This window comes from Geotrypetes seraphini, chromosome 9, assembly GCF_902459505.1.
Source record: "Geotrypetes seraphini chromosome 9, aGeoSer1.1, whole genome shotgun sequence".
Taxonomy (NCBI): domain Eukaryota; kingdom Metazoa; phylum Chordata; class Amphibia; order Gymnophiona; family Dermophiidae; genus Geotrypetes; species Geotrypetes seraphini.
The window spans coordinates 12,321,897-12,348,797 of NC_047092.1; the positions used below are offsets into that span (position 1 = coordinate 12,321,897).

Consider the following 26,901-nt stretch of genomic DNA (forward strand, 5'->3'; position numbering starts at 1 on the left):
ACCATGCCTGGGTCAGAGGGTGGAAGTCGCTCCTCCGGGCTCAGCGTGACATTGAGCTCGGGTAAGGCCGCCCCTTTCGCCAGCACCCGCTCCGGGGATACTCGCTGTTCGGACTACGAATCTCTCCATGGTGGAAAGGGGAAGAGGAGAGGACTCGGAGGGGTAAGTCCTTACTTTCCCCTTTCTGTTACCCATGTTAGTGTAATTCAAAACGCTTAAACAGCAGAAGTAAAATAAACTCCAACAGTAGCCTTCCTCAGCATGGTTACCGACGAGACCGTGTGGCAATTCTTACGTTTTCATGTGAGCCAAGTATAGGACAATAAAGTCATTGTGACATCACTGGTGAGGTTGGCTCTTAGGCATTGGTGGAATGAGGCATTATGACATCACAATCTCAGCTCTGGAATGTTGCTACTCTTTGGGTTTCTGCCTGGGACTTGGGACTTGGGTTGGCCACTGTTGGAAATAGGATACTAGACTTAATGGACCTTCAGTCTGTCCCAGTGTGGCAATTCTTATGTGAGCGAAGTATAGGAAAATCAAGCCATTGTGACATCACTGGTGAGGTTGGCTCTTAGGCATTGGTGGAATGAGGCATTATGACATCACAGTCTCAGCTCTGGAATGTTGCTACTCTTTGGGTTTCTGCCTGGGACTTGGGTTGGCCACTGTTGGAAATAGGATTTAATGGACCTTCAGTCTGTCCCAGTGTGGCAATTCTTATGTGAGCCAAGTATAGGAAAATCAAGCCATTGTGACATCACTAGTGAGATTGGCTCTTAGGCATTGGTGGAATGAGGCATTATGACATCACAATCTCAGCTCTGGAATGTTGCTACTCTTTCGGTTAGATGGAGGATTCTGGGCTCGATGCACCTGTGGTCTGTCCAAGTATGGCAATACTTAGAATCATGTTTCCGGACTACATCATGAAACAGTAGTGATACAGATAAATTCTGACCAAATTCTCTAGTCTCAAGCTGCACTTGGCTGTTTGTTAAGCACTGGAAAATATGTCTCAGGTTCTGTTCTATACACCATGCCTTTGGCCTGATACAACCATTCTAATCAATCATCTGAATGCGGGCGCACAGGACTATTTCCTATAAATCATGGTGAACTGAGCCCTGTCTCTTCACAGGAGGTAAGAGGGCGCACTGGAGAGAGAAATGCGCATTCACATGAGTATTTAGGGGGGGGGGGGCGATAAACAAGAGAGGAAGGACGGGAGAAAAGACGCCGAAAATAAACAAGATGACAAAAGAAACAGAGCGAAGGAAAGTAAGAGAGAAAGGCAGGATTTGTGAACCTGGGTTTTTATAAGAATTTAAGAATAGTCACCCCGGGTCAGACCAATGGCCCGTCTAGCCCAGTCTCCCGTTTCCATCTCAGGGTTTCGAGAGATTGTTTTCAGCTTGTAAAAGCCGCTGCGGTGATCCAAGTGCGAGTGGGGTATCAATCTTGCTGCTAGGCTAGGAATCGTGGTGTATTAATATCATCCTTTATGTGTCGAAATTTCGAGACCGACGCGCCTGTAATCAGGCCCTTTTGTTTCAGAGCTTCAAAATGACCTGATGAACCAGTCGTATCAATAAGACATTAAATGAGCCAGTGTGAACTTTATTTATATCCTCACCTGAAGCAGGCCCAAGTGCTTAACGGCTTTGCCGTCAAGCCCCTTCCCTTGTTTAAAAGCAGACTGAAAACCCACATTTTTGATATAGCTTTCAATCCTTCACCCTGCTCCTCTGCCCTCCAACCCAGCCACCTGATTAACCGTTCCCCTTAACTGTATCCATGACATCTTGTTTGTCTTTTTAGATTGTAAGCTCTTTCGATCAGGGACTGTCTTCTTTGTGACTCTGGGCAGTGCTGCGTGCGTCTGGTAGCGCTATAGAAATAATTCATAGTAGTAGTGGTAGTGTGAAGAGTTTCAGTCTTTGGGAAGCAGAGCTGAGATTGTGATGTCATAATGCCTCATTCCACCAATAAGAGCCAACCTCATCAGTGATGTCACAAAGACTTGATTGTCCTGTACTCCCCTCTGCCCTCCAACCAACCAACTGATTAACCATTCCCCTTAACTGTATCCATGACATCTGGTTTGACTGTCTTGTCTGTTTAGATTGTAAGCTCTTTGGAGCAGGGACTGTCTTCTTTGTGACTCTGTACAGTGCTCCGTACGTCTGGTAGCGCTATAGAAATAATTCATAGTAGTAGTGGTAGTGTGAAGAGTTTCAGTCTTTGGGAAGCAGAGCTGAGATTGTGATGTCATAATGCCTCATTCCACCAATAAGATCCAACCTCATCAGTGATGTCACAATGGCTTGATTGTCCTGTATTCCCATCTGCCCTCCAATTCAGCCAGCGGATTAACCCTTCCCCTTAACTATATATCCATGATGGTTCTGCAAGGGGCAGGAGCGTAGGAAGATCTCTCCTGCCCTGCGTCGCCACTAGACCATCAGGTAAGGATGGGGACGCAGGAGGGACGTAGGAGAGAGGTGGGGTGGGTCAGAGCCGGTCCCTATTCACGGGCCGGCTCCCCGCAAACATTGAGGGTCTGCTCTACACAAATAGAGGCCACAGGGCAGGGTCGGGATGGGGAGAGAGCATGTGATGAGGCAGGAGCAAGGACGGGGACAGGGACAAACTCTGTCCCCATGTCATTTTCTAATTAAACTTGAGACTAGTATCAATGTGCAAAAATTTAACACATCTCAGACAATTGGCAACTGATTTTGATATAACCCCTGTTATTGGTCATAATCAAAGCAGTTTAAATGCAGGTACCTCTTCTGTACCTGGGGCAATGGACCTGGGCCACAGTTACAAGGGGCTGCGGTGGGAACTGAACTGAGGTCCCCTGGTTCTCAGGCCACTGCAATAACCTTTAGGCTATTTCTTCACCAACCAACTAGGGTCAGGTATTTGTCAGTACAGATCCAGTTCATTAGAACACCTTAAAATATTTAGTGCAGGCATAATCAAATTAATTCACATTAACCTATGAACTGGTGCACATTAAGTCGATTTGCACACATTAAAAAGTCCTAATGTGGGTTAAAAATCATTAAAATGTGTGAGACAGGAACTGAAAAAGGCCAAATGAAATGAACATAGAAACCAATGCAAACGAACAGAAATGCTATTACTATGCCATCTAGGAAGAATTTTTTTATAAAGTAACAAAAAAGATAGTGACTGCCAGTCAGGAATAAGAAAATCCATTATGTACTATGAGAATAATTTTCAAAGCCACTTACATGTGTAAATAGCTATTTTCGTCAGTAAACCGTCTGTGTAAACGGAGAAAATACCTATGATCTTCTACCATCTACTTTTATTTGCATTTGAGGGGGCTGCTACAAATCTGCCTGCTTTATTCTTCAGGAAAAAATCTACCTGCACAAAATAAATCCAGAATTCAATACGGTAGGAATCCACTCTAGCTGCAGCCTTCACCTTTATTCACACAGAAATAATGTCACAATTAAATAAAAGCTGGCAATTTTTTTTTTATGGGATTTTGTCTTTCCATCTTGCAGGATGAATTTAAAAGAAGATTTTAACAATGATATCATTAGTTAATGTTTTATTGTGTTTGTCTTGTTTAAACATGCTTAGCATTTTGAATATGTATGCATGTAATTTTGTAAACCGCAGTTTTTATGAGGTATATACATTTTTAAATAATAAATAAACCCATAAGTTCAATCTTATAATTGTTGGTCTGACATGTTTCGACATGTCAGCCTGTGTCAGGGGCTTTTAAACAACTGAAGATCTTGCGCCACCAAGAGAATGTCATGGGGACGAGTACCTGTGGTTAACCATTGGGGGGGGGGGGGGGGAGAGGATAGAGGCCACAGGGCAAGGACAGGGCAGGGACAGGGAAAGAGCCTGTGGGGATGAGGCAGGAACAAGGACGGGGACAGGGACAAACTTTGTCCCCCTGTCAGTGGTGTACCAAGGGAGGGGCAGGGGGGGCGGTCCACTCCGGGTGCACGCCCCACCCCGGATGCATGCCCCAAGGGGGTGCACAGCTGGCCACTCACCGGGGAATAGGCTACCACTGGCACCATCGGAAACAAGCCGGCGCCGAGTTCTCCCTGCTTTTCTTCCCAGCGGTGATGACCAACTCTCAATTCTGACGTCAGAGAGGACGTTCTGGGCCAGCCAATCACTGCCTGGCTGGCCTGGAACGACCTCTCCGACATTAAAATTGGCATCAGGCGGCGAGAGTTGGTTGGCCCCGCAGGGAAGAAAAGCAGGGAGGGAGAACTCGGTGCCAGCCTGTTCCCGATGGCTGCAGTGGCAGCCTTTCCCCGGCGGCGGTGGCAGTAGCATGTTTCCCAATGGCGGTGGCATGGGGAGGGCAGGAAGAAAGAAAGAAAGAAAGGGGAGGCAGGGAGCCGGAAAGAAAGAAAGGGGGCAGGATGAAACAAAGAAAGAAAGAAAAAAATGGGGCACGGAGAGAGAGAAAGACAGACATAGAGAAAGAAAGGGGGCATGGAGAGAGGAAGAAAGAAGGGGGCAGGATGAAACAAAAAAAAGTTGGAGGGAATGAGGTCTGGAGGAAAGGAAGCATACAGGAGGCTGAAAGAAGGGAAGAAATATTGAATGCACAGTCAGAAGAATAAAGTGCAACCAGAGACTGATGAAATTACCAAACAAAGGTAGGAAAAATGATTTTATTTTCAATTTAGTGATCAAAATGTGTCCGTTTTGAGAATTTATATATGTTGTCTATATTTTGCACTATGGCCCCCTTTTACTAAACCGCAATAGCGGTTTTTAGTGCAGGGAGCCTATGAGCGTCGAGAGCAGCGTGGGGCATTCAGCGCAGCTCCCTGCGTTAAAAAACGCTATCGTGGTTTAGTAAAAGGGAGGGGGTATATTTGTCTATTTTTGTATAGTTGTTACTGAGGTGACATTGCATAAAGTCATCTGCCTTGACCTCTTTGAAAACCTGCGGAATATAAATGATAATTAACATTTTCTCTGCGTATAGTGTGCTTTGTGTTTTTAAAATTTTATTGTTGGTATATCATTTTGACTTGGCCACGAAGGTAAGGGGAGGGAGGGAGGGGAGCTGCTGAAAGACATCTAGTAATCCTTGCAGGCTTGACTGTGCAGGGAATTATTTTTGTAAAATCATGTTTTGTTATGTGACTGGCATTATTTAGACCTTAATTTCTATGAATGAATAGAATGAAAATGATATAAAATTACTTGCTTTGTTTTATGTGCGTGCGCTGAAGGAAAGTGGAGAGAGAGTGGGCTGAGGACGCTGAAGGGAAATAGGAAGAGAGAGTGGGGAGAAGACGCTGATTTATAAATTGACAATTGTACAGAATATTGTTTCTTTTTATACTTTAATATAAGTTCAATATAAAACAATTCAAGGCTTGTGTGGATTGAATCAGGTGGTTTGTGGGGATGGGGACCGCAGCACAAACAATCTGAAGTAAAGTGGGGGGGTTCCCCCGTCGGAGCTCTTTAAAAGTCACTTTATAGGTGGCGTGCTGGGGTCTTGCGCCAAACTGTCGGCGCTGCAATGTCTCATGCACTTTTGTCCCGTCGCCAATATTTCTGAGTCGCACTATACCTAATTAGGTTCAAGGCGACCTACAATATAAGGAATTATAGAATCTATAAGCTACATTATATTATAGCAGTTTGAAGAGAAGCGAGTTATGAGCAGAGTAATGGGGAAGGGAGGAATTGAGGTTCAATGACTGTACTGGTATAACATTTGAGTTAAGTATGGAATTTAGTGATACTAGATATATTGAGCTACTTGTCTATACTGTGTACGCTCTCAAGGAAGAGAGTTTTTAATTTTTTTTCAGAATCTGTTGTAGAATGTTTCCATCCTAATGTCAGTCGGGAGGTTGTTCCAGGTCTTGGCACTTAACTTAGGGGTCCTTTTACTAAGGTGCAGTAGCCGATTTAGCGCATGCTAAAAATTAGCACGCGCTAAACGCTAGCTAACACGTCTGTTATATCCTATGGTTGCATTAGCGTTTAGTGTGCTAAATCGGCTACCACACCTTAGTAAAAGACCCAGTTAATTATAAGGCTTAATTGGCATCAATAATTAACAATTAGTACCTTGTAATTGATGTAAATTGCACTTAATTAGATGGTAGGCATCTACCACTTTGAGGTAGGCGTTGAGTCCAAGGTGCCTACCAAAAAGTAGGTGTAGTTAGGGAGCAGATCATGGGAGGGGGTTTCATGTAAGCTCCTTTTTGGGACTTAGTAGCACTCACTTAAGCTAAGAAAACCCTGGCATACATCGGTCACGCCTAAGGTTAGGACGCTTATCGATGCCTAAGTCCACTTTAGGCGCCGCTAAGCACAATTCCAATTGACAGCAGTTGGGCGCACAATTCAAATGTTCTATAACATTGTGCCTAATTTCTGGGAACCTCCCTGACCCGCTTATGCCCCTCCCCCAGCCACGCCTCCTTTTGGGTTGCACGGTGTAAAAATGTAGGCCCAGATGTTTTAGAATAGTGGGTATGCAAATCTAAGTTGAAGCCAATTAACTCCAATAATTTATGGTTGACATCTCGTCACCTCATTAATTTGCCGGTGCTTCTGTCCTGCATGCCGAAATTTGCATGCCCAACTTAGGGCGATCTACATCTATACAGAGACCAGAGTTCTGTGTGCTTTTCCCTGCTGTGATGCTGTAGGAAGTTTCAAAAGGGACAGGCTGTCTGCAAAGGTGAATCCATTTAATTGGTGGAAATCCTTTTTAAAATCAATGTAAGGAAATACTACCTTACGGAGAGGGTGGTGGATGTCTGGAATGCGCTCCCGAGAGAGGTAAGAGAACATAAGAAAGCTTGCCTCCGCTGAGGCAGACCATAGGTCCATCTTGCTCAGCGGTCCGCACCCGCGGCGGCCCATCAGGCCTATTGCCTGAAACAGTGGTCCCTGACTAATTTTATAACTTACCTCTACCTCTATTCTTATCTGTGGTGGAGAGGAAAACGGTGACGGAGTTCAAAGAAGCTTGGGATGAACACAGGGGATCTAGAATCAGAAAATAATATTGGGCAGACTTGAACTGTCTGTGTCTGTGTATGGCCATTTGGTGGAGGATGGGCTGGGAGGGCTTCAATGGCTGGGAGGGTGTAGATGGGCTGGAGTAGGTTTTGACAGAGATTTTGGCAGTTGGAACCCAAACACAGTACCGGGTAGAGCTTTGGATTCTTGCCCAGAAATAGCTAAGAAGAAAAAATTTAAATTGAATCAGGTTGGGCAGACTGGATAGACCATTTGGGCCTTTATCTGCTGTCATCTACTATGTTACTATGAAAGAGAGAAAGAGAGAGAGAGAAAGAAAGATTGGGCCAAGACAAATCCAAAGGATTATGAACTGGAAAATGCTGATAAGCCCACGAATGGTCGTAGTAGAAACACAATCTACAAAAACGTGGAGCAGGTATGTGCTTTCGTTATAAAATCTCAAAAATTCATCCTTCTGTTATCTTAACACTCACATTTAAATGTGCTGACTAAATCTGTCTCACCCCAAAAATTCAAATCATGTCATAATTATATCGGAGATTGGAAAGACCTCCGGCTCCTCTAACCCAGGGGTGTCACAGTCCCTCCTCGAGGGCCACAATCCATTCGGGTTTTCAGGATTTCCCCAATGCATATGCATGAGATCTATTTGCATGCACTGCTTTCATTATATGCTAATAGATCTCATGCATATTCATTGGGGAAATCCTGAAAACCCGAATGGATTGTGGACCTCGAAGAGGGACTTTGACACCCCTGCTCTAACCCAACTTGCTATAGAGCAGCGCAAGCTGATCTACTCGATGGGTGGGGTTTTTTGTTTTTTTTTCAATCATTGAAATAAACACCCAATGAGTAGAAAAAAAACCCCCATTGATTGGAAAAAATCCCCCCACCCATTGAGTAGATCAGTTTGTGAGTTGAGTTAGAGGAACTGGACGGAGGTCTTTCCAATTTCCGATATAATTATGACATGATTTGAATTTTTTTTTGTGAGACAGATTTAGTCAGCATAATTAAATATGAATGTTAAAATAACAGAAGGATGAGCTTTTCAGATTTTATTAAGAAAACACATACCTGCTCCACAATTTTGTAGTTAGTCTTTGCTGACTTTTGGGTGGAGTATATTGCCTCTTTTTTTGTTGTTCATAGTAGAAACACAGACATTTTTCTAAAAACTAGTTCTCTGCTAATTTTGAGAATTGGAGTGAAGAGATAAATCTGTGGTATGAGTTAATGCGCACAGAATAGATGGACCATATTTGCCAACGTATCTCCGGTTTCTATGAAGGACCAATTGAGTAGATGAAAACAAAAACAAAAACTGTGGATACAGATGTTCTGGAGATAATTTATTACACACTGACATATAAAACCATGAAAATTCAATGAAAAAAGTACAATGCTAAAAAATACTGTGATAAAAATCCAACCAGACCCTACACGGTCCGTGTTTCGGCGAACACGCCTTCCTCAGGGGTCCAATGGTTTGCAACCTCACATATAACGAATTGGACTGAAAACAGTCTATTGTCTTTAAACAAGTGAGCAAAGAACACCGCAGACAAGCTGAAGGAGCAAAAAAATGCATTTGTCTGCGATGTTCTTTGCTCATATGTTTAAAGACAATAGACTGTTTTCAGTCCAATTCTTTATATGTGAGTTTGCAAACCATTGGACCCCTGAGGAAGGCGTGTTCGCTGAAACACGGACCGTGTAGGGTCCGGTTGGATTTTTATCACAGTATTTTTTAGCATTGTACTTTTTTCATTGAATTTTCATGGTTTTATATGTCGGTGTTTAATAAATTATCTCCAGAACATCTGTATCCACAGTTTTTGTTTTCATCAGTGGATTGTTTCTACTGTGGATCATTGGGCCTCCCCATTTTTCTTTGTTGTGCTCCAATTGAGTAGATGACACTCAGATTTGGCCGCAATTAATAGAATCGGAGGTGCTGTGGCTTTAATAACAAACTCTGTTCTGCTCAAGTTGTAGGGGAAGAACTTGATCTGAAAGTTAAACCCAAGCACCCAACTTGACTGAGAGCAATGTTAACCACTGGGCAATATACACTATGGTATCTTTTAAAGGCCTTATGGAAACAGGGTTCTTATTATAATACTTAGCTGGCAAAAATTAATATGACTAATTACAATGCTGCACTGTTTAATCATGCTTAATGGTGTATGTTATATGGTTATTAACAAGCAGCAGCATCTCTGACGACGCTCGCGGTGTCTTGAAGAGCAATGTTAATGCTTGCCGAGTCCCATCATAATTACTGGATCAGTGTCAGGTTCATTCAGCTCGTTCAGCAACATGAATGATTAGCGCCGGCCTTCCAACTTTTCTCCCCCACGAGTCGAAAAGAACAAGGAGTCGGTGGAAATATTTTTGGAAAGGTCATCGTGTCTTTTAGTGAGAGAGCAAAAACATTTCAACGTACTCATATTAATAAGGCTTAGCAGCTTATCTGTGTCACGAGAGGAAGCACAGCCTGGATTCTCTTAAGACAGTGCCTGTACCGTTCTCTTAAAGGAACACTCAACAGAATGACTGCTGTTTCATCTGCCAACATGCCAGTTAAAAATGCTTCAAGCTTTGGAATGCGCTGCCTGGAATTTTTGCGATACTGTGCTGGGAGGATGAATTTTTACGACAATGCTAAAAACTCCATTTTTTTTGTTAGTGCATTCCTGTGTTCATAGAAACATAGAAATAGTCAGCAGATAAGGGCCACGGCCCATCTAGTCTGCCCACCCTAATGTCCCTCCCCTACCTTTGCCCTGTGAATAGATCCCATGTGCCGATCCCATTTGGCCTTAAAATCCGGCACGCTGCTGGCCTCAATCACCTGCAGTGGAAGACTATTCCAGCGATCAACCACTCTTTCAGTGAAAAATAATTTCCTGGTGTCACCTCGTAGTTTCCCGCCCCTGATTTTCCACGGATGCCCTCTTGTTGCCGTGGGACCCTTGGAAAAGAAGATATCTTCCTCCGCCTCGATGCGGCCCGTAAGATACTTGAACGTCTCGATCATGTCCCCCCTCTCTCTGCGCTCCTCGAGCGAGTATAGCTGTAATTTGCCAAGCCGTTCTTCGTATGGAAGATCCTTGAGCTGTTTGCAATTGTGTCTGTATGTGGTGCTTAACCTGTTATGATTGTCATTTTTGTAAACCGTATAGTTAATATACGGTATATCAATTTTTAAATAAATAGGTAATAAGTTTGAGGCAAGACTGGTGGCAGTTCTTGAAGTTGGCTGGCCTCTTTATTCCTACCTGCTTAGGGTTTGACCCCTTTCCCAACAACTACCAGCCCGTTCTATTTCACCCCAGCCACTCCAGTGATGATTCTCCAACCAGGGCCACAGACCATAGCTTTTCTGGAGCCAGGTGCGCATACAGAGGGTAATTCTCTACCGTTCACTTAAATTCGGGCGCCGCAATGATGGGCTGTAGGACGATTCATCGCGGTGAATTCATCGTGGCCTATTCATTGCAGCCGTTCCATCGCTGAATCGGCCACGATGAATCGTCCATGGCAGCACCTGACCTTTTGTGGGGGGGAGGCTATGCTCCCCACCCCCCCCTAAGGCAGAAACACCCCCCTAAGTAAGAGTGCTCTAAGGAAGGAACACCCCCCACCCGTACACCCCTTAAAAAGTTTGCCGGTGCAAGCAGCATCTTTCACCTTCTACTCGTGCCAGCCTCGGCTCCTCTACGATATCACATCCTGGTCCCGCGACTGGAAAGTGACGTCAGAAGGGAGCCAAGGCCGGATGAGCAAGGGGTGCGAGATGCTACTTGCGTCGGCAAACTTTTCAAAAGGTTTGCAGGGGGGAGGGGAGGTGCAGAGAGGAGGACAGGCATTGGCGGGGGGCAGTTTTTTGTCCTAACTAGACACATATCATACATATCCATATCGTACCAATTCACATTTTTTAGCGATGATTTGACCTCTGGCTGAATTCTCCACACGTATCACTGCAAGCTCTGGGGTTGCTCTTCAGCTATTTTTCACTCTTGAGCGCTGATCTCATGACCAAGGTGGAACGTGCCGCAGTTGCTCAGAAACGTAGGTGCAAAAGCCGCCCGGGTCTGACTGCAGCAACGTCCGCGTCCGTACCACATTTAATAAGAATGTCTCTGCTAATAAAGGGTTCCTGAAAGGTAAATTCTTTGTGTCATCTACTTCACTGGCTCTTGCTCGCATAAATCCCGTTGAAGGGGACCATCTGATTGTGGAGTAAAGGAGGCGTTTAATTTCTGGCAGATTTCAAGCACGTGATCTGTCACCAGCACTACAAAACCTCTACACTGATGTCACGGGTGGATGGTAAGATGCCGTACTGCGAGGCAAAGTGGTAAATAACTCATGCCACAACTAATTAGGGGTTCGTTTGAGATCCCTGATGAGCGTTTGACCGTCAGTGATTCATGGCTCTCCTTAATACGCAATGAGTGCAGCCAGACAACAGGAAGAGAATATAATCCAGTGCGAAAACTCAACATGCATTTCCATTTGCTGTTTGTCAGTCTGTTGGTAGAAGACTGTGTCTGGGTTTCGACTGGGGCAGAGAATTTTTTGTCTTTTTTTTTTTTTTTCAATATTCATTTTTGGACCAGCGGCTGCTTCCTGATACGTTGGGGCTTCCAGCTCAGTTGGAACTGGGCTACGTTCAAAATTACTTTATTGAGCGTCCTTTTTTTTTTTTTTTTTTTTTTTAATAAACCCATTCCAACTCACACAGGGCAGCCACTGAAGTGCCAGGCACAGGTACTTCGGCACACAGAAAAGGGCTTTTTTGGGGGGGGACTTTTTGATTTTTCAAACTGGCAACCCATAGGGTTTTGCCAGGTTTTCGATTCTCAAACTTACAACCCATAGGTTTTCGTCCACTTTGACTTTTTCCACTCACAACACTATCTGACCCATCGTGAAACATACTTAACAAAAATTTTAGCCACCCTACGGACAGCAGAGGACATGGTTGAAATCTATGCAAAAACCATAACATTTAGTAGCTAAAAAATTTTTGACTAGAAGTTACACTTTTCCCTCCGTATTTGCTGTGATAGGGGATTAACAGACCCGCGAATACAGAAAAACCGCAAATAACTTTTTTCATATGTTATTCGCTGTTTTCTATTAAAAACTATTGTGAATAGGGTGAAACCGCGAATAACATGGTGGGAGACCTGGCCTGTTCCTGAAGGAGAGGCAAAACACGGTGAACAAAGTGCCGGGAGTCGGCGATTTCTCTAGGCAAGCTGATGTCATTTGAGGGGAGGAGCCAGCAAGGTAAAAACCGTGAATAATCAAAACCGCGATTGCTGAAACCGCGAATACGGAGGGAGAAATGTATGAGCATGGTTGCAGTCTAAAATCCAGACACTCCATCAGAAAGCCTTATGCCATGGTTCTAAAGCCATTGCTAGGCTGCACCATTGGGAATCTCTCTCTCCATCAAAGAGTCTACGAATGTTTCTTCCATGCCAGACAACCCAGAAAACCGAGGACTTCTCCGCCCTGGGCACCGTCTTGGTGATGGCGCAGGCACCCGTCCCCCTCTCCGCCCCCCCCACTCCTTTCCCGCCCCCACTGCCATGTGTGTGTGTGTGCCGCTTCCCTTCTCTGCAACGTTCACAATGTGAGCAGCAACCCCCAAGCTGCTGTCGTGCCAGCATCGGCTCTTCCTCTAATGTCACTTCCTGGACCCGCACCTAGGAAGTGATGTCACAGGAAGACTTGATGCTGGCGTGACAGCAGCTTGGGGTTGCTACTCGCGCCAGGAATTCAAGAAGTTCAACCAGATTGGCTGTTAGTGACACTTGATGTCAAGGCTCTTTATATTATGATACCAACTACAGGAGCCTTAAATTTATTACAAATAATTTTTGAAAATCAAACATACTGTGTGAAAGAATACCGGGAGTGTTCCTTAATGAATTAGCATTATTGGTTCTCACTAAAAGTTATTTTTGGTTTAATGGCAATTTTTACAACCAAATACATGGGATTGCCAAGGGGGCTTCGTTGGCCCAAGCTTTGGCAACGTTGTATATGACAAGGCTGGAGGAAACATCTATATATGGTCAACAACAATTCCACCATTTTGGCGCTATGGCAGCTGTTACAAGATAGTCCAGCAAATCTTCTTGAGTTTGTACTCCCACCCTTGATAAAGAATTTCGAAACGCGTCGGCAAAGGGAGTTATTTAAGGAAAACTAAGAAAACCTAAGTAGCACAAGTTTAATATGAATTCAATAAATAAGTAATAATATATATAAACTAGTCTTTAAGCCCATTAAATTAACGGGTGCTAGAATAGATGTCTGTCTTTATTTCTGTCTGTCTCTCTGGCCCCCTGTCTGTCATTCTTTCTTTCTCTCTCTCTATCCTTGGCTAGTGTTTGTCTGTGGGGGGAGGTTTCTTTCTCTCTTTCTCTGCTGTCTGTCTGTGTTTATTCTATCTGTCTCCCTGGCCCCCTGTCTTTCTTTCTGTATGTCTCTCTGTCTTTCTCTCTGGCCCCCCTGCCTACCTGTATTTATCTGTTGTCTCTCTGGCCCCCTGTCTGTTTGTCTTTCTTTATGTCTGGGTTCAAGGAGGGTTTGGATAGGTTCCTGGAGGATAAGGGGATAGAGGGGTACAGATAATAACTTGAGGTAGGTTATAGAAGAGGTCTGAAATCACTTCACAGGTCACAGACCTGATGGGCCGCCGCGGGAGCGGACCGCTGGGCGAGATGGACCTCTGGTCTGACCCAGTGGAGGCAACTTCTTATGTTCTTATGTTCTCTCCCTGGCCTCCTGCCTACCTGTATTTATCTGTTGTTCCATGCCTGACTGTCTCTCCGTGGCCCCTGATTGTCTCCCTCCCCCCTCCCGAAAGCAAACCCGTTACATTAACGGGCACCCTGTGCAGCAGCATTAGCGTTTCCTCTACCCCCCCTTTCCCTTCCCGCGGTCCCGACTACAAAACTGGTGATTCCAGCAGCGTGTGCAGCAGTCTTCACACGCTGCTTTGGGTCCTTCTACTGCCCTGATTTATTTCGCCATGTCCCTGATGACATCATCAGAGACGCGGCAGAGCAAATCAGGCCAGTAGAAGGGCCCGAAGCAGCGTGTGAAGACTGCTGCACACTCTGGAATCGCATGTCATTTTGTTTGGGAAACGCTTCCTGGATGACAACTTTTGCAGAAAAGAAAAATTTGATGAATTCACGATATGGATTAATCAATTGGACATTAATAGCCAATTTACAGCGACTGTAAACCAACGTGAAATTTCCTTTTGGGATATATTGATTAGGAAGCAGCAGGATTTATGACACAGAACAATTTTTCGCAGACCGACAGGTAATAATAATAATAATAATAACTTTATTCTTGTATACCGCAATACCATGGAAGTTCTATGCGGTTAACAGATAAAAAGACTGTACATTTACAGCAAAGTTACATTTATAGTGAAGTTACAATTACTGTAAGTTAAATACAGCGGTGTTACATACAGCGGACATACAGAGGACAGTCAGCCCAATGTAAATTTTCCATTGGACAACCAATAATCGGGAAGGGGTAAAACGCGGACCTCACGGACCTGACGGACCTGGCGGATCTAAACCCGTACGGCCTTAAAAATCTGAGGTCCGTGTCGGTCCGGTGCCTGTGCCGCTTGTAGTTTCTGTCGCTGACAGACCTTGATGAGATTTTAGCGCTGACGGATCCGTCTCAGCATAGGGAGGGAAAAGTGTCAGGATCCGTCAGCGCTAAAAATCTCTTCGAGGTCTGTCAGAGCCAGAGACTAGTGCTGGAGCGGCAGAGCAGAAGCCAAGAGAGCGGGGACATAGGTTTTGGACGTGGGTTATGGAAAAGAAGTCTCCAAACTCCAGCGCTAGTCTCTGGCTCTGACAGACCTCAAAGAGATTTTTAGCGCTGACGGATCCTAACACTTTTTCCTCCCTATGCTGAGGCGGATCCGTCAGTGCTAAAATCTCATCAAGGTCTTTCAGCGACAGAAACTACAAGCGCCACGGACACGGACCTCAGATTTTTAAGGCCGTACGGGTTTAGATCCGCGAGGTCCATCAGGTCCGCGTTTTACCTCTTCCCCCAATAGTCTGTTATAATAGAAATACGTCTGTTCATCAAGAAATTGCAACCAGCTTCAGCTTCATCCTATTAATAGGTAGGATCGGTCTCCTCAGATATCACAAGTTTTTACCCTTCTAAACTCAAAGAAACCTTCTCATTAGTCAGTTTCTATGAATACGCAGAATTTGTGATTCTGTGAAAGAATTTAAGATCCAGGCTCGTGTGCTGAAACAACGCTTTCGAGACAGGGGATACCCTAGGCAGGTTATACCCCAAGCCTACTTGAGAGCAAGATATGCGCACAGGTCTTCACTTTTGAAATAGAAGCAGAAAACTCCAGATGAAAATTATTTGGCATCTGTACGACATTTCTCCCCCCCCTAGCATTAGATATCAGAAGGATTATACTCAACCATTGGCATGTGGCCAAGTCAGTATTGGGACCAGTGAGTGAGAATCCCATCTTCGCATACAAACGGGCTAAGAATCTGGGTGAAATTATAAGATCTGGACATGAAAGTATTTCCAGTGCAGGAAGCCAGAGGGGCCATGACAGCTGTGGCAGCTGTCAATGGTGCCCTTACTCTGTAAATGGTGAGGGCTGGGTACGTCCCCAAACTGGCAAAATATATCATGCTAAAGCAAAAACGGACTGTAAAACAGTGTTTGTTATTTACATCATCCAAAGTCCCGTGCGTCTTTTGTACGTCTGATATACGGTACCCCCTGAATGTTGTAATTATTAATTTTTACTCAATGTTCATTGCTTTGAAGTATGATTAAGCGATTTATCAAATTTTAAATAAAACTTGAAAACTTGAATTCCTGTAAACAAAGGCGTGAAAACAGAAAGCCTCACCGTATTTACTAGCCGAGGTCCTGGAGACAGTGGAGTTGTTGACGGCATTGTAGGCCGTAACTTGTTTGGACACTAAGGCCACCACAGACCCATCTGGTACCTGCCAAGCGAAGTAGAAGTAAAAATGAGAGGGGTTTGCACTTGAAAAGGTCAAATATTACACAGGGCAGCAGAAAACTAACAACAAGGCAGGATGATGCTTTATCATAGTGTATCACAAACTGTGTGCCACGGCACACCAATGCGCCTCCTGAGATTTCAGGTGTGCCGCGGCACATTGGCGAGGAGGAGAGTCATCCACACCGGCTGACTGTCTACTGAATGTGCCTCTCGCGGTGAGAGGCACGCCCTGTAGGAAGTCAGCCGGCGCAGATGACTCTCCTCCCGGCCGGCATCTCTCCCCGCACTCCCCCGGATCCCTCCACCGAAGCGGGCACTGGATTTAGTGTGCCGCTAGCCGGAAAGTTTGCGAAACACTGCCTTATCAGAAGCAAAAATCCAACAATCAAGGTGCACTAGCGTTTTTAGCCAGAAAACTACCACCTGCTCAAGAGGAGGCGGGTAGCGGCTAGCCCGTGCGGCATTTTAGCGCACGCTATTCCGCGGGTTAAGGCCATAACGCGCCTTCGTAAAAGGAGCCCCAAGAGGCAGCTATTGCCATGTCATCTTTTTCTGAGGACGTAAAAGCCCAGATTGCTGAAATTTTGGCAAAAATACAACTTTGGATGTTTTAGATTTAAACTTAAACTTAACTCAGATAAAACAAAATTTTTTCTTGCCAGCCCTAATGATACCATTGTAGACAAACAGGTTTCAATCAATGATCAAACCTTTGAAACTGTCCCTTCCATTAGGATTTTAGGGGTCACACTAGATAGACAGTTAACATTTGAAGATCGTAATGACCTTAAGATAAAATGATGTTTTATGATCCTCTGGAAACTCAGAACCATCAAAAGATACTTTGATTTCGTTTCTTTTAGAATTTTGGTACAATCTCTAATTCTGTCTATCCTCGACTATTGTAATATTGTCTATCTTGCATCACTGAAGAAAATTTACGCTGTATTCGACTAGTGCACCTGATCTTTGGCCTGAAGAAATAGGATCACATCAGCCCATTTTATCGGCAATTACATTGGTTGCCTTTTGAGGCACGTATTCTTTTTAAATTTGGTTCTCTTTGTTTTAAATCTCTTTTTGGTTTGGCTCCGGGATATCTAGCCTCTCAATTCAATTTTTATACCTCATTAAAAAAACACTCGTAATAAGTTAATGTTTAGGTATCCTTCAGTTAAAAACTGTTGCTACAAGAAATTTTTGAATAGAAACATTTGCCTTTCAACTAGGCAAACTGAACTCTTGGTTAAGCCCGCTTATTGGTCAAACAGATTTTTATAATGTTTTTAGAGATTTTTTAAAAACACATTTGTTTGATAAGATTGTTAAATAACTATTCCAAAAACTATTTCAAATTCTAAAAACCCTATCCGACACCAAACCCTACCTGACCACTAACAATACTACCCCCCCCTCAGCCACTCTATTAGCAGAACACTTCCAAAATAAAATTACCAATGCAAGAGCTACCCTCAATGACACCTCTACCCATCCTAACGAATTCACAATTCTCCCCATAGATAGAGATTCTACTGCAGCAGATAGAATATGGTCTCAATTCCCCAACATACAATGGCCCGAATTCAACAAATACTACAAAAAATACAGCCATGCATCCTGTGACCTCAACAACTGTCCACCATATCTCCTAAAAACATCCAGCACAAAATTCCGCGCTCTTCTTCTAAACTGGATACAAATCTCAATAATAAACGGCCACTACCCTACCAACCTCAGCGAAATCATCATCACCCCGATCCTCAAAGACCCCAAAGGACCGATAGACCAAACAGCCAACTACAGACCCATTGCCTCTATTCCACTCTACGTCAAAATAATAGAAGGACTAGTTGCCAAATTCCTCTCCAATTACCTAGAAAACCATAACATACTCCATCCCACACAATCCGGCTTCAGAAACAACTTCAGCACGGAAACACTACTAGAATCTCTCTTGGACACAGCCAGACAACATCTCAGCACAGGAAAAAAAATGATGCTTATACAACTAGACCTTACCGCTGCATTCGACTTGGTGGACCATAACATTCTACTACAAATCCTGGATACAATAGGTAACACAGATAAAATATACACATGGTTTGAAGGATTCCTTAAATCAAGAACCTATAGAGTAAAATCAGACAAACAAAAATCTGTACCTTGGTCAAACCCCTGCGGAGTTCCCCAAGGATCCCCTCTATCCCCGACTCTCTTCAATCTCTATACAGCCTCCCTCAGCTCTCACCTTGACAAACAAGGCATAACCTCCTACAGCTATGCCGATGACATTACCATTCTCATACCCTTCGATCAACCTGAACTCTCCATACCAAACACTAAAATCAATAACAACCTGGATGAAAGATCACAAACTGAAATTGAACCCAGATAAAACAAAATTCATCCTCCTAGAAAACAACAAAATACAAACCATAACCAACATTGAAATCAACGCAATCAACTACCCCATACAAACCACCTTAAACTGCTAGGAATAACTATCGACAGATGCTGCACCATGCAACCGCAAATCAATAAAACAATACAAAAGTCATTCTTAGTCATGAGAAACTTAAGACAAGTTCGGAAATTCTTCGAGAAAACTCAATTCCAGCTCATAGTTCAGTCCTTAATACTAGGCCTACTTGACTACTGTAATATCCTCTACCTCCCATGCCCTACAACCATAACAAAACAACTACAAACTATCCAAAACACAGCACTAAGACTCATCTACTCATTAAAGAAACATGATCACATTACAGAAACATATCTCCAATCGCACTGGCTTCCGACCCCAGCAAGAATACAATTGAAATTCTATTGCCTACTATTTAAGACTTTATACGGAGACAGTCCAAACTACCTGAATAACCGCCTCATCCACAACACCGCAACCAGACATAGGAAAACTCACACCCCATTCTCATACCCCCCAATTAAGGAGGTCAAACGGAAAAAACTATATGATGGCCTCCTGGCCACTCAAGCAGCCAAACTAGACAACCAAATTGCCAATCTACTGACGGCATCCCTCAACTACAAGACTTTTAGAAAAGAAATAAAGACCATACTCTTCAAGAAAACTCTGAAAAAAGAAATAATACCGCAAGTCTCAAACTCCATCTCTCACTAAAGCCAACTACCCCAAACAAATAACCTTACCAATTTCTCACTCTTTTTGAAAATGACCAATTTTTTTTTTTTTTTTGTAAGTTTTTGTTGTAATACATCTTGGATAATTCTTTTGTAATCCGCCTTGAACTGCAAGGTAATGGCGTAATAGAAATCCCTAATGTAATGTAATGTAATGTACCTATGTATTTTTTTTTTATCTTGTCATTCATTTTTATTAATTTGATGTACCTTTCACTGATTGTACAGCTCTTTGTTGTTAACCGCCGTGGATGGGCGGTATACAAGAATAAACTTATTATCCACATTATTATCCATTATTTATTATCCATATTATTTATCCACAGATAAAATTTCAATATGGGGGGTCCTTTTACTAAGCTGTGTTACATCTGATGGATGTTTTTTGTTAATGTCTAGCTGTCCAAGGAATCTGTGAGGTCTGGGTTCCAACCCACTGGTTTATTGCACGTGATGTACCAGTCTTTATCACAGCACAGCATTATTAAAAACAAAGAAAGGAAGGAATGCTAATTTGGGATGGAAAAGTGAAAACAAAAGATGAAGAGCTGTCAAGCTGCCTCAGGCTGTCCCTTTCAGCTTTATAAGGTACCCAAATCGCAGGTGGCGTGCAACAAAGCTACGAAGTAGTAAATGCTGTATAATATAAAATGGAGAAAATATTTCTTCACTCAACACGTAATTCAACTCTGGAATTCATTGCCAGAGAATGAGGTAAAAAGCAGCTAGCTTAGCAGGGTTTAAAAAAGATCTGGATCATTTCCTGAAAGAAAAGTCCATAAGTCATTATTAAGATGGACTTGGGAAAATCCACTGTTTATTTCTAGGTTAAGCAGCATAAACTTTTTATTTTATATGTTTAATTGTTCTACGATCTGGATAAGGGTGGGCCACAAATAATAACCTATAACTAAAATCGGTTTTACTCTTTTAGGATCCTGCCAGGTACTTGGGACCTGGGTTGGCCACTATTGGAAACAAGATACTGGCCTTGATGGACCAAGAGGATGTCCTCAGGCAGATAGACAGGCTAAAGAGCAACAAATCACCAGGTCCAGACGGCTTTCACCCAAGTGTACTCAAGGAACTGAGGAACGAAATAGCAGAGCCACTTCGACAAATATGCAACCTATCCTTAAAAACTGGAGAGATCCCAGAGGACTGGAAAATAGCAAATGTCACACCAATCTTCAAGAAGGGTTCGAGGGGCGACCCGGGAAACTACAGGCCGGTGAGCTTGACCTCGGTCCCGGGAAAGATGATGGAAGCGCTGATCAAGGACAGCATCTGTGAACACATCGAAACCAATGGACAGCTTAAATCAAGTCAGCATGCTTCTGCAAGGGTAGGTCATGCCTCACTAACTTATTACACTTCTTTGAAGGGGGTGAACAGACAGGTGGATAAAGGGGACCCATAGACATCATTACCTTGACTTCCAAAAGGCCTTCGACACGGTACCACACGAAAGACTGCTTAAAAAACTATGGAACCACGGGGTACAAGGGGAGGTACACCGATGGATCAAAAACTGGCTGGCAGGCAGAAAACAGAGGGTTGGAGTGAAGGGTCACTATTCAGATTGGAAAGGGGTCACTGAGCGGGGTGCCGCAGGGGTCGGTGTTGGGACCGCTCCTTTTCAATATATTTATAAATGACCTGGAGGCGGGAACAAAATGCGAGGTCATTAAATTTGCAGACAACACCAAACTATACAGCAGGGTTGAAACAATGGAAGACTGCGAAAATCTCCAAAAGGATCTGACGACACTGGAAGAATGGGCCAAAAAGTGGCAAATGAGCTTTAACATAGGGAAGTGTAAGGTCATGCATGTAGGAAAAAAGAACCCGATGTTCAGCTACAAAATGGGGGGATCACTGTTGGGGGTAAGTAACCTTGAAAGAGACCTGGGAGTAATGGTGGACACAACACTGAAGGCATCGGCACAATGCGCCACAGCCTCAAGGAAAGCAAACAAAATGCTTGGAATCATTAAGAAGGGCATCACGGCCAGGACGAAGGAAGTCATCCTGCCACTTTATCGCGCAATGGTGCGCCCGCATCTGGAGTACTGTGTCCAGTATTGGTCACCGCACCTCAAGAAAGACATGGCAGTACTCGAGGGGAGTCCAGAGAAGAGCAACTAAACTGATAAAGGGTATGGAAAACCTCTCATATACTGACAGGCTAAAAAGACTGGGGATATTCTCCCTTGAGAAGTGGAGACTTAGAGGAGACATGATAGAAACCTTCAAGATCCTGAAGGGCATAGAAAAAGTAGACAAGGACAGATTTTTCAAATTATGGGGAACCACAAGTACAAGGGGGCACTCGGAGAAATTGAAAGGGGACAGGTTTAGAACAAACGCTAGGAAGTACTTTTTCACCCAGAGGGTGGTGGATATGTGGAACGCACTTCCAGAAGCTATGATAGGCCAGAACAAGTTACATGGCTTCAAAGAAGATTTGGATAGGTTCCTAGAGAACAAGGGAATTGAGGGGTACAGATAAGGATTAAGGATAGGGATAGGAGTAGAGATAGGTAATAAAAATAGTCAAGGACCACTGCTCAGGCAATGGGCCTGATGGGCCGCCGCGGGAGCGGACCGCTGGGCGCGATGGACCTCTGGTCTGACTCAGCAGAGACAGTTTCTTATGTTCTTATGCTCTGTCCCATTATGGCAATTCTTATGTTCTTATGTGAGCCAAGTATAGGACAGTCAAGCCATTATGACATCACTGGTGAGGTTGGTTCTTAGGCATTGGTAGAATGAGGTATTATGACATCACAATCTCAGCTCTGGAATGTTGCTACTCTTTGAGTTTCTGCCAGGTACTTGGGACTTGGGTTGGGCACTGTTGGAACCAGGATGCTGGGCTTGATGGACCTTTGCTCTGTCCCATTATGGCAATTCTTATGTTCTTATGTGAACCAATTATAGGACAATTGAGCCATTGTGACATCACTGGTGAGGTTGGCTCTTAGGCATTGGTGGAATGAGGCATTATGACATCACAATCTCTGCTCTGGAATGTTGCTACTCTTTGGGTTTCTGCCAGGTACTTGGGACCTGGGTTGACCTCTGTTGGACAAAGGATACTGGGCTTGATGGACCTTCAGTCTGTCCCAGTATGGTACTTCTTATGTTTTTGTATTGTTAAGAAATGGGCTTAGCGTGTCCTTTGTGGGTCTTTCCTGTGCGTTAAGTCCATTTCTATTGTGGCTGTAAATTTGTCTTTTTTTTCTCTGTTACCTTTGTTTGGCTGTGCGCAAACGTTGGCACGAAAACACGGCCATTTTAAAAAAATTACCACAGCAGCTCTTACCGCCTCCTATTTAAGCATGCTATGGACACGCTAACCATTCTCTGCTCCTGACACAACCCCTCCCCCAAAACCTCCATAAGTAATACCTAATGCTTAGCATATGCAAATGGCAAAACTAACGCAGAACGCTTTTGTATTGTTCTACGTTAGGCCGGTTTGTTTTTTTTTGCTGTTCTAGGAATGCGTTTGCCCGTAAAGCAGCTTAGTAAAAAGGCCCCTTTCGTTTGGCTTTTACTTTTTCCTAATTTTTGGGTGGTTTTTTTAACGGTCTCGTTCACATATTTGTTTTCATGACCTCTTTTAATGCACATCAGAGCTTTTAAATCAATTATGTGTGCGTTAATTTATAGGTTAACGCGCGTTAAAACATTTACAGCATTCACGTGAACCAAATGTGCATTAACAAATGTATAGCTCTAGAGCAGGGCTGCCCAAGTCCTCGAGATCTACTGGCAAGCCAGGTTTTCTGGATATCCACCATGAATATGCATGAGAGAGATTTGCACGCATTGCTTTCATTGTATGCCAATGATCCCATGAATATTCATGGTGGAGATCCTGAAAACCTGACCTGCTCCGGCTCTCGCGGACCGGAATGTGGTTCTCAACCCTCTGTGTTACTGTCCCAAATCTTCGGAGTATTTTTAATGCAAATTCTTTCCATAAACTCTAGAGCAGGGCTGCCAAGTCCAGCCCTCGAGATCTACTGGCAGGCCAGGTTTTCTGGATTTCCACAATGAACATGCAAGAGAGAGATTTGCATCCAAGAAGGCAGTGCAGGCAAATCTCTCTCATGCATATTCATTGTGGATATCCAGAAAACCTGGCCTGCCAGTAGATCTCGAGGACCCGGACTTGGGCAGCCCCTAATTTACAGCTTTTCACATAGTTCGGCCAGTCAACATTCAGGATAAAACTTCTAGGGCAGTAGTTCTCAACCCAGCCCAGGTGGGTTTTCAAGATATCCTTCATGAATATGCATGAGAAAGATTTGCATATAATGGAAGTGGCAGGAATGCAAATCTCTCTCATGCATATTCATGAGGGGATATCTTGAAACCGACTGGCTGGAGGTTGAGAACCACTACCCTAGAAGTTTTCCTGAATGTTGACTTGGCCGACTATGTGGAAAAGCTGTAATCAGGGCTGCCCAAGTCCGGTCCTCGAGATCTACTGGCAAGCCAGGTTTTCTGGATATCCACCAAGAATATGCATGAGAGAGATTTGCACGCATTGCTTTCATTGTATGCCAATGATCCCATGCATATTCATGGTGGAGATCCTGAAAACCTGACCTGGCTCCGGCTCTCGAGGACCGGAATTGCCTACCCCTGCCCTAGAGCAGTGGTTCTCAACCCTGTCCTGGGGGACCCCCCAGCCAGTCGGGTTTTCAAGATATCCCTCATGAATATGCATGAGAAAGATTTGCATATAATGGAAGTGGCAGGTATGCAAATCTCTCTCATGCATATTGATGAGGGGATATCTTGAAACCCGACTGGCTGGAGGTTGAGAACCACTGCCCTAGAAATTTTCCTGAATGTTGACTTGGCCAACTATGTGGAAAAGCTGTAAATCAGGGTTGCCTAAGTCCGTTCCTCGAGATCTACCGGCAGGCCAGGTTTTCTGGATATCCACAATGAATATGCATGAGAGAGATTTGCCTGCACTGCCTTCTTGGGATGCAAATCTCTCTCATACATATTCATTGTGGATATCCAGAAAACCTGGCCTGCCGGTAGATCTCGAGGGCCGGACTTGGGCAGCCCTGCTCTAGAGTTTATGGAAAGAATTTGCATTAAAAATACTCCGAAGATTTGGGACAGTAACACAGAGAGCTCTGCATCGTCACGTAGGAAGCCAGAACTTCACCTAGGAAAACAGCGCGAATGGGGAGTTGTGATACCTTGAATTACACCAAGGGAACACGTTTATTTTCATTTGGTGGCCTAGAAGTTTGTACTCAGCCCTTGTTCCTGGTGCTCAGGGTGGCAATTTCACATCTGATGGACTGAGTGACTCACACAGTCAAATTCTGCAGCTTTTTAGAAGACCCGGGCTGATTTTATCCCCTTCCTGCTCACTGATTAATGATGAGCTCCGTAGGGGTCCTCTTATGAAGAAAAAGAGCAATCGTGCTTGCTTCCTTTGAATATTAAATACCTTCTCTTACTAGAATCAAAGCCCTCATGGAGCTCTGTTAAGATATAAAACACAGATGCGAATGACAACTGAAAGGCAGGGAAACCAAACAGACCTTTGTGTCAAGCACCCAAAGGGGCGGAGGGAGGAATTTATAATACATCAGTGCTGCATTTTCACAGTTTTAATCACGTCATGGTATGCAGACCCGGGGAAACAGTTTAAACATTTACAAAAATAGGTCGCAAAGCTGCTTTAAGCACACATAGACGTGCATGCATACAAACATTATCCTCACCCCCCCCCCCCCCCCGCTAATAAGCTTTAAAGCAATGACAGCATGCTCTTCAAGGAGAACTTGCCCTCCCTAAGCTGCAAAGAATTAACTTCTGTTCTCATTATCTCATCTCCGATTCCAATCAATCTCTAATCCTCTTGTCGTCTTCCTCACCTACCTCCCCCCCCCCCTCCCCAGTCTGACAGCCAGCAACCTGACATTTAATTCAGGGACCTCAGTCAAGGTTCTTATTTGAGAGGGTGACCGGCTTATCGCCCAAATTATTTGAACGTTAACAAATAGTGGGAGATTTCTATCGGACTTCCAGCTGGCTGCGGTCGCAGGACAGACAATGCCGGCAGCAGGCGGGAGGGGGGCCACTGGGCATGAGTGGCAGCTGAATGACAAGAACGGCTAATCTAATTCTCCTTACTCCTCCCTTCTCCTTTCTGTAGATATCGTCGCCAACCCTACAGACTTTGCAACTTAGGCCTTAGAATTCACTAACCTTACCGCTGCATGGGTGATCCGATCCGTGGCCGGGCGACCGATTCACGAGTCTGCATGCAAATTGACTCGATTGGAGGCACGCCCCACAGCCACTGCACGTTTCGCTGCAGAGCGATCCAGACGCGTGCGCATCTTTTTTGCCCGCAGACGGTCTGCGCATGCGCTTGCTCTCCTGACTTCCCTCTCGCCGGAGAGCGTAAGTTCATTTTCAGAGTGCTCTGATCGTGACCACCGGGGAAAGCAAATGTGTATGTTCTGATATTAGCTCCAGCTCATGGAAAAGCAAAGCCGTTACTCTCCCTCGCCTAGGCACAACCCCAAAACTGATGATGTGACCGCAGTGCAAGCCCGTGGTTTTAACCCGCGGGTTTAAAGCGGGGCCGCACTACGGCATGTTCTGCAGGGAAGGGCGACAGAAAGCAGGACAGTCAGGGACGTAGAGAGCAAGAGAGCTGGGGTGGCAGAGATCGGGACAGTCGTGGAGGTAGAGAGCAGGACAGTCGGGGAGGTAGAGAGCAGGACAGTCGGGGAGGTAGAGAGCAGGACAGTCGGGGAGGTAGAGAGCAAGAGAGTTGGGGTGGCACAGATCAGGACAGTCAGGGAGGTAGAGATCAGGACAGTCGGGGAGGTAGAGAGCAAGAGAGCTGGGGTGGCAGAGATCGGGACAGTCGTGGAGGTAGAGAGCAGGACAGTCGGGGAGGTAGAGAGCAGGACAGTTGGGGAGGTAGAGAGCAGGACAGTCGGGGAGGTAGAGAGCAAGAGAGCTGGGGTGGCAGAGATCGGGACAGTCGTGGAGGTAGAGAGCAGGACAGTCGGGAAGGTAGAGAGCAGGACAGTCGTGGAGGTAGAGAGCAGGACAGTCGGGGAGGTAGAGAGCAAGAGAGCTGGGGTTGCAGAGATCGGGACAGTCATGGAGGTAGAGAGCAGGACAGTCGGGGAGGTAGAGAGCAGGACAGTCGTGGAGGTAGAGAGCAGGACAGTCGGGGAGGTAGAGAGCAAGAGAGCTGGGGTGGCAGAGATCGGGACAGTCGTGGAGGTAGAGAGCAGGACAGTCGGGGAGGTAGAGAGCAGGACAGTCGGGGAGGTAGAGAGCAAGAGAGCTGGGGTGGCAGAGATCGGGACAGTCGTGGAGGTAGAGAGCAGGACAGTCGTGGAGGTAGAGAGCAGGACAGTCGGGGAGGTAGAGAGCAAGAGAGTTGGGGCGGCACAGATCAGGACAGTCAGAAAGGACGTGAGTGACTGGTCCTCAGCAGTCGCTTCTTTTTTGATTGGCCAGCCCAGTCAGTGTTCCTGAAATTGTTTAGTGAATCTCTGCCTTCCTACTTTTGCATGCCATTCCCCTCATTTGCA

The 26,901-nt window shown here is 44.8% G+C and overlaps 1 protein-coding gene across 2 annotated transcripts in view; it reads right to left on the reverse strand.

Annotated features, from left to right (window-relative positions):
* The window catches only part of PLXNA4 (plexin A4), a 1,110,463-nt gene that overhangs the window by 70,213 nt on the left and 1,013,349 nt on the right, over positions 1 to 26,901 (reverse strand). For both annotated transcript variants that reach the window (XM_033958729.1, XM_033958728.1), the window contains exon 27: positions 16,016 to 16,115. In XM_033958729.1, the coding sequence (XP_033814620.1) occupies positions 16,016 to 16,115 (100 nt within the window). The remainder of the gene's footprint in view (positions 1 to 16,015; positions 16,116 to 26,901) is intronic.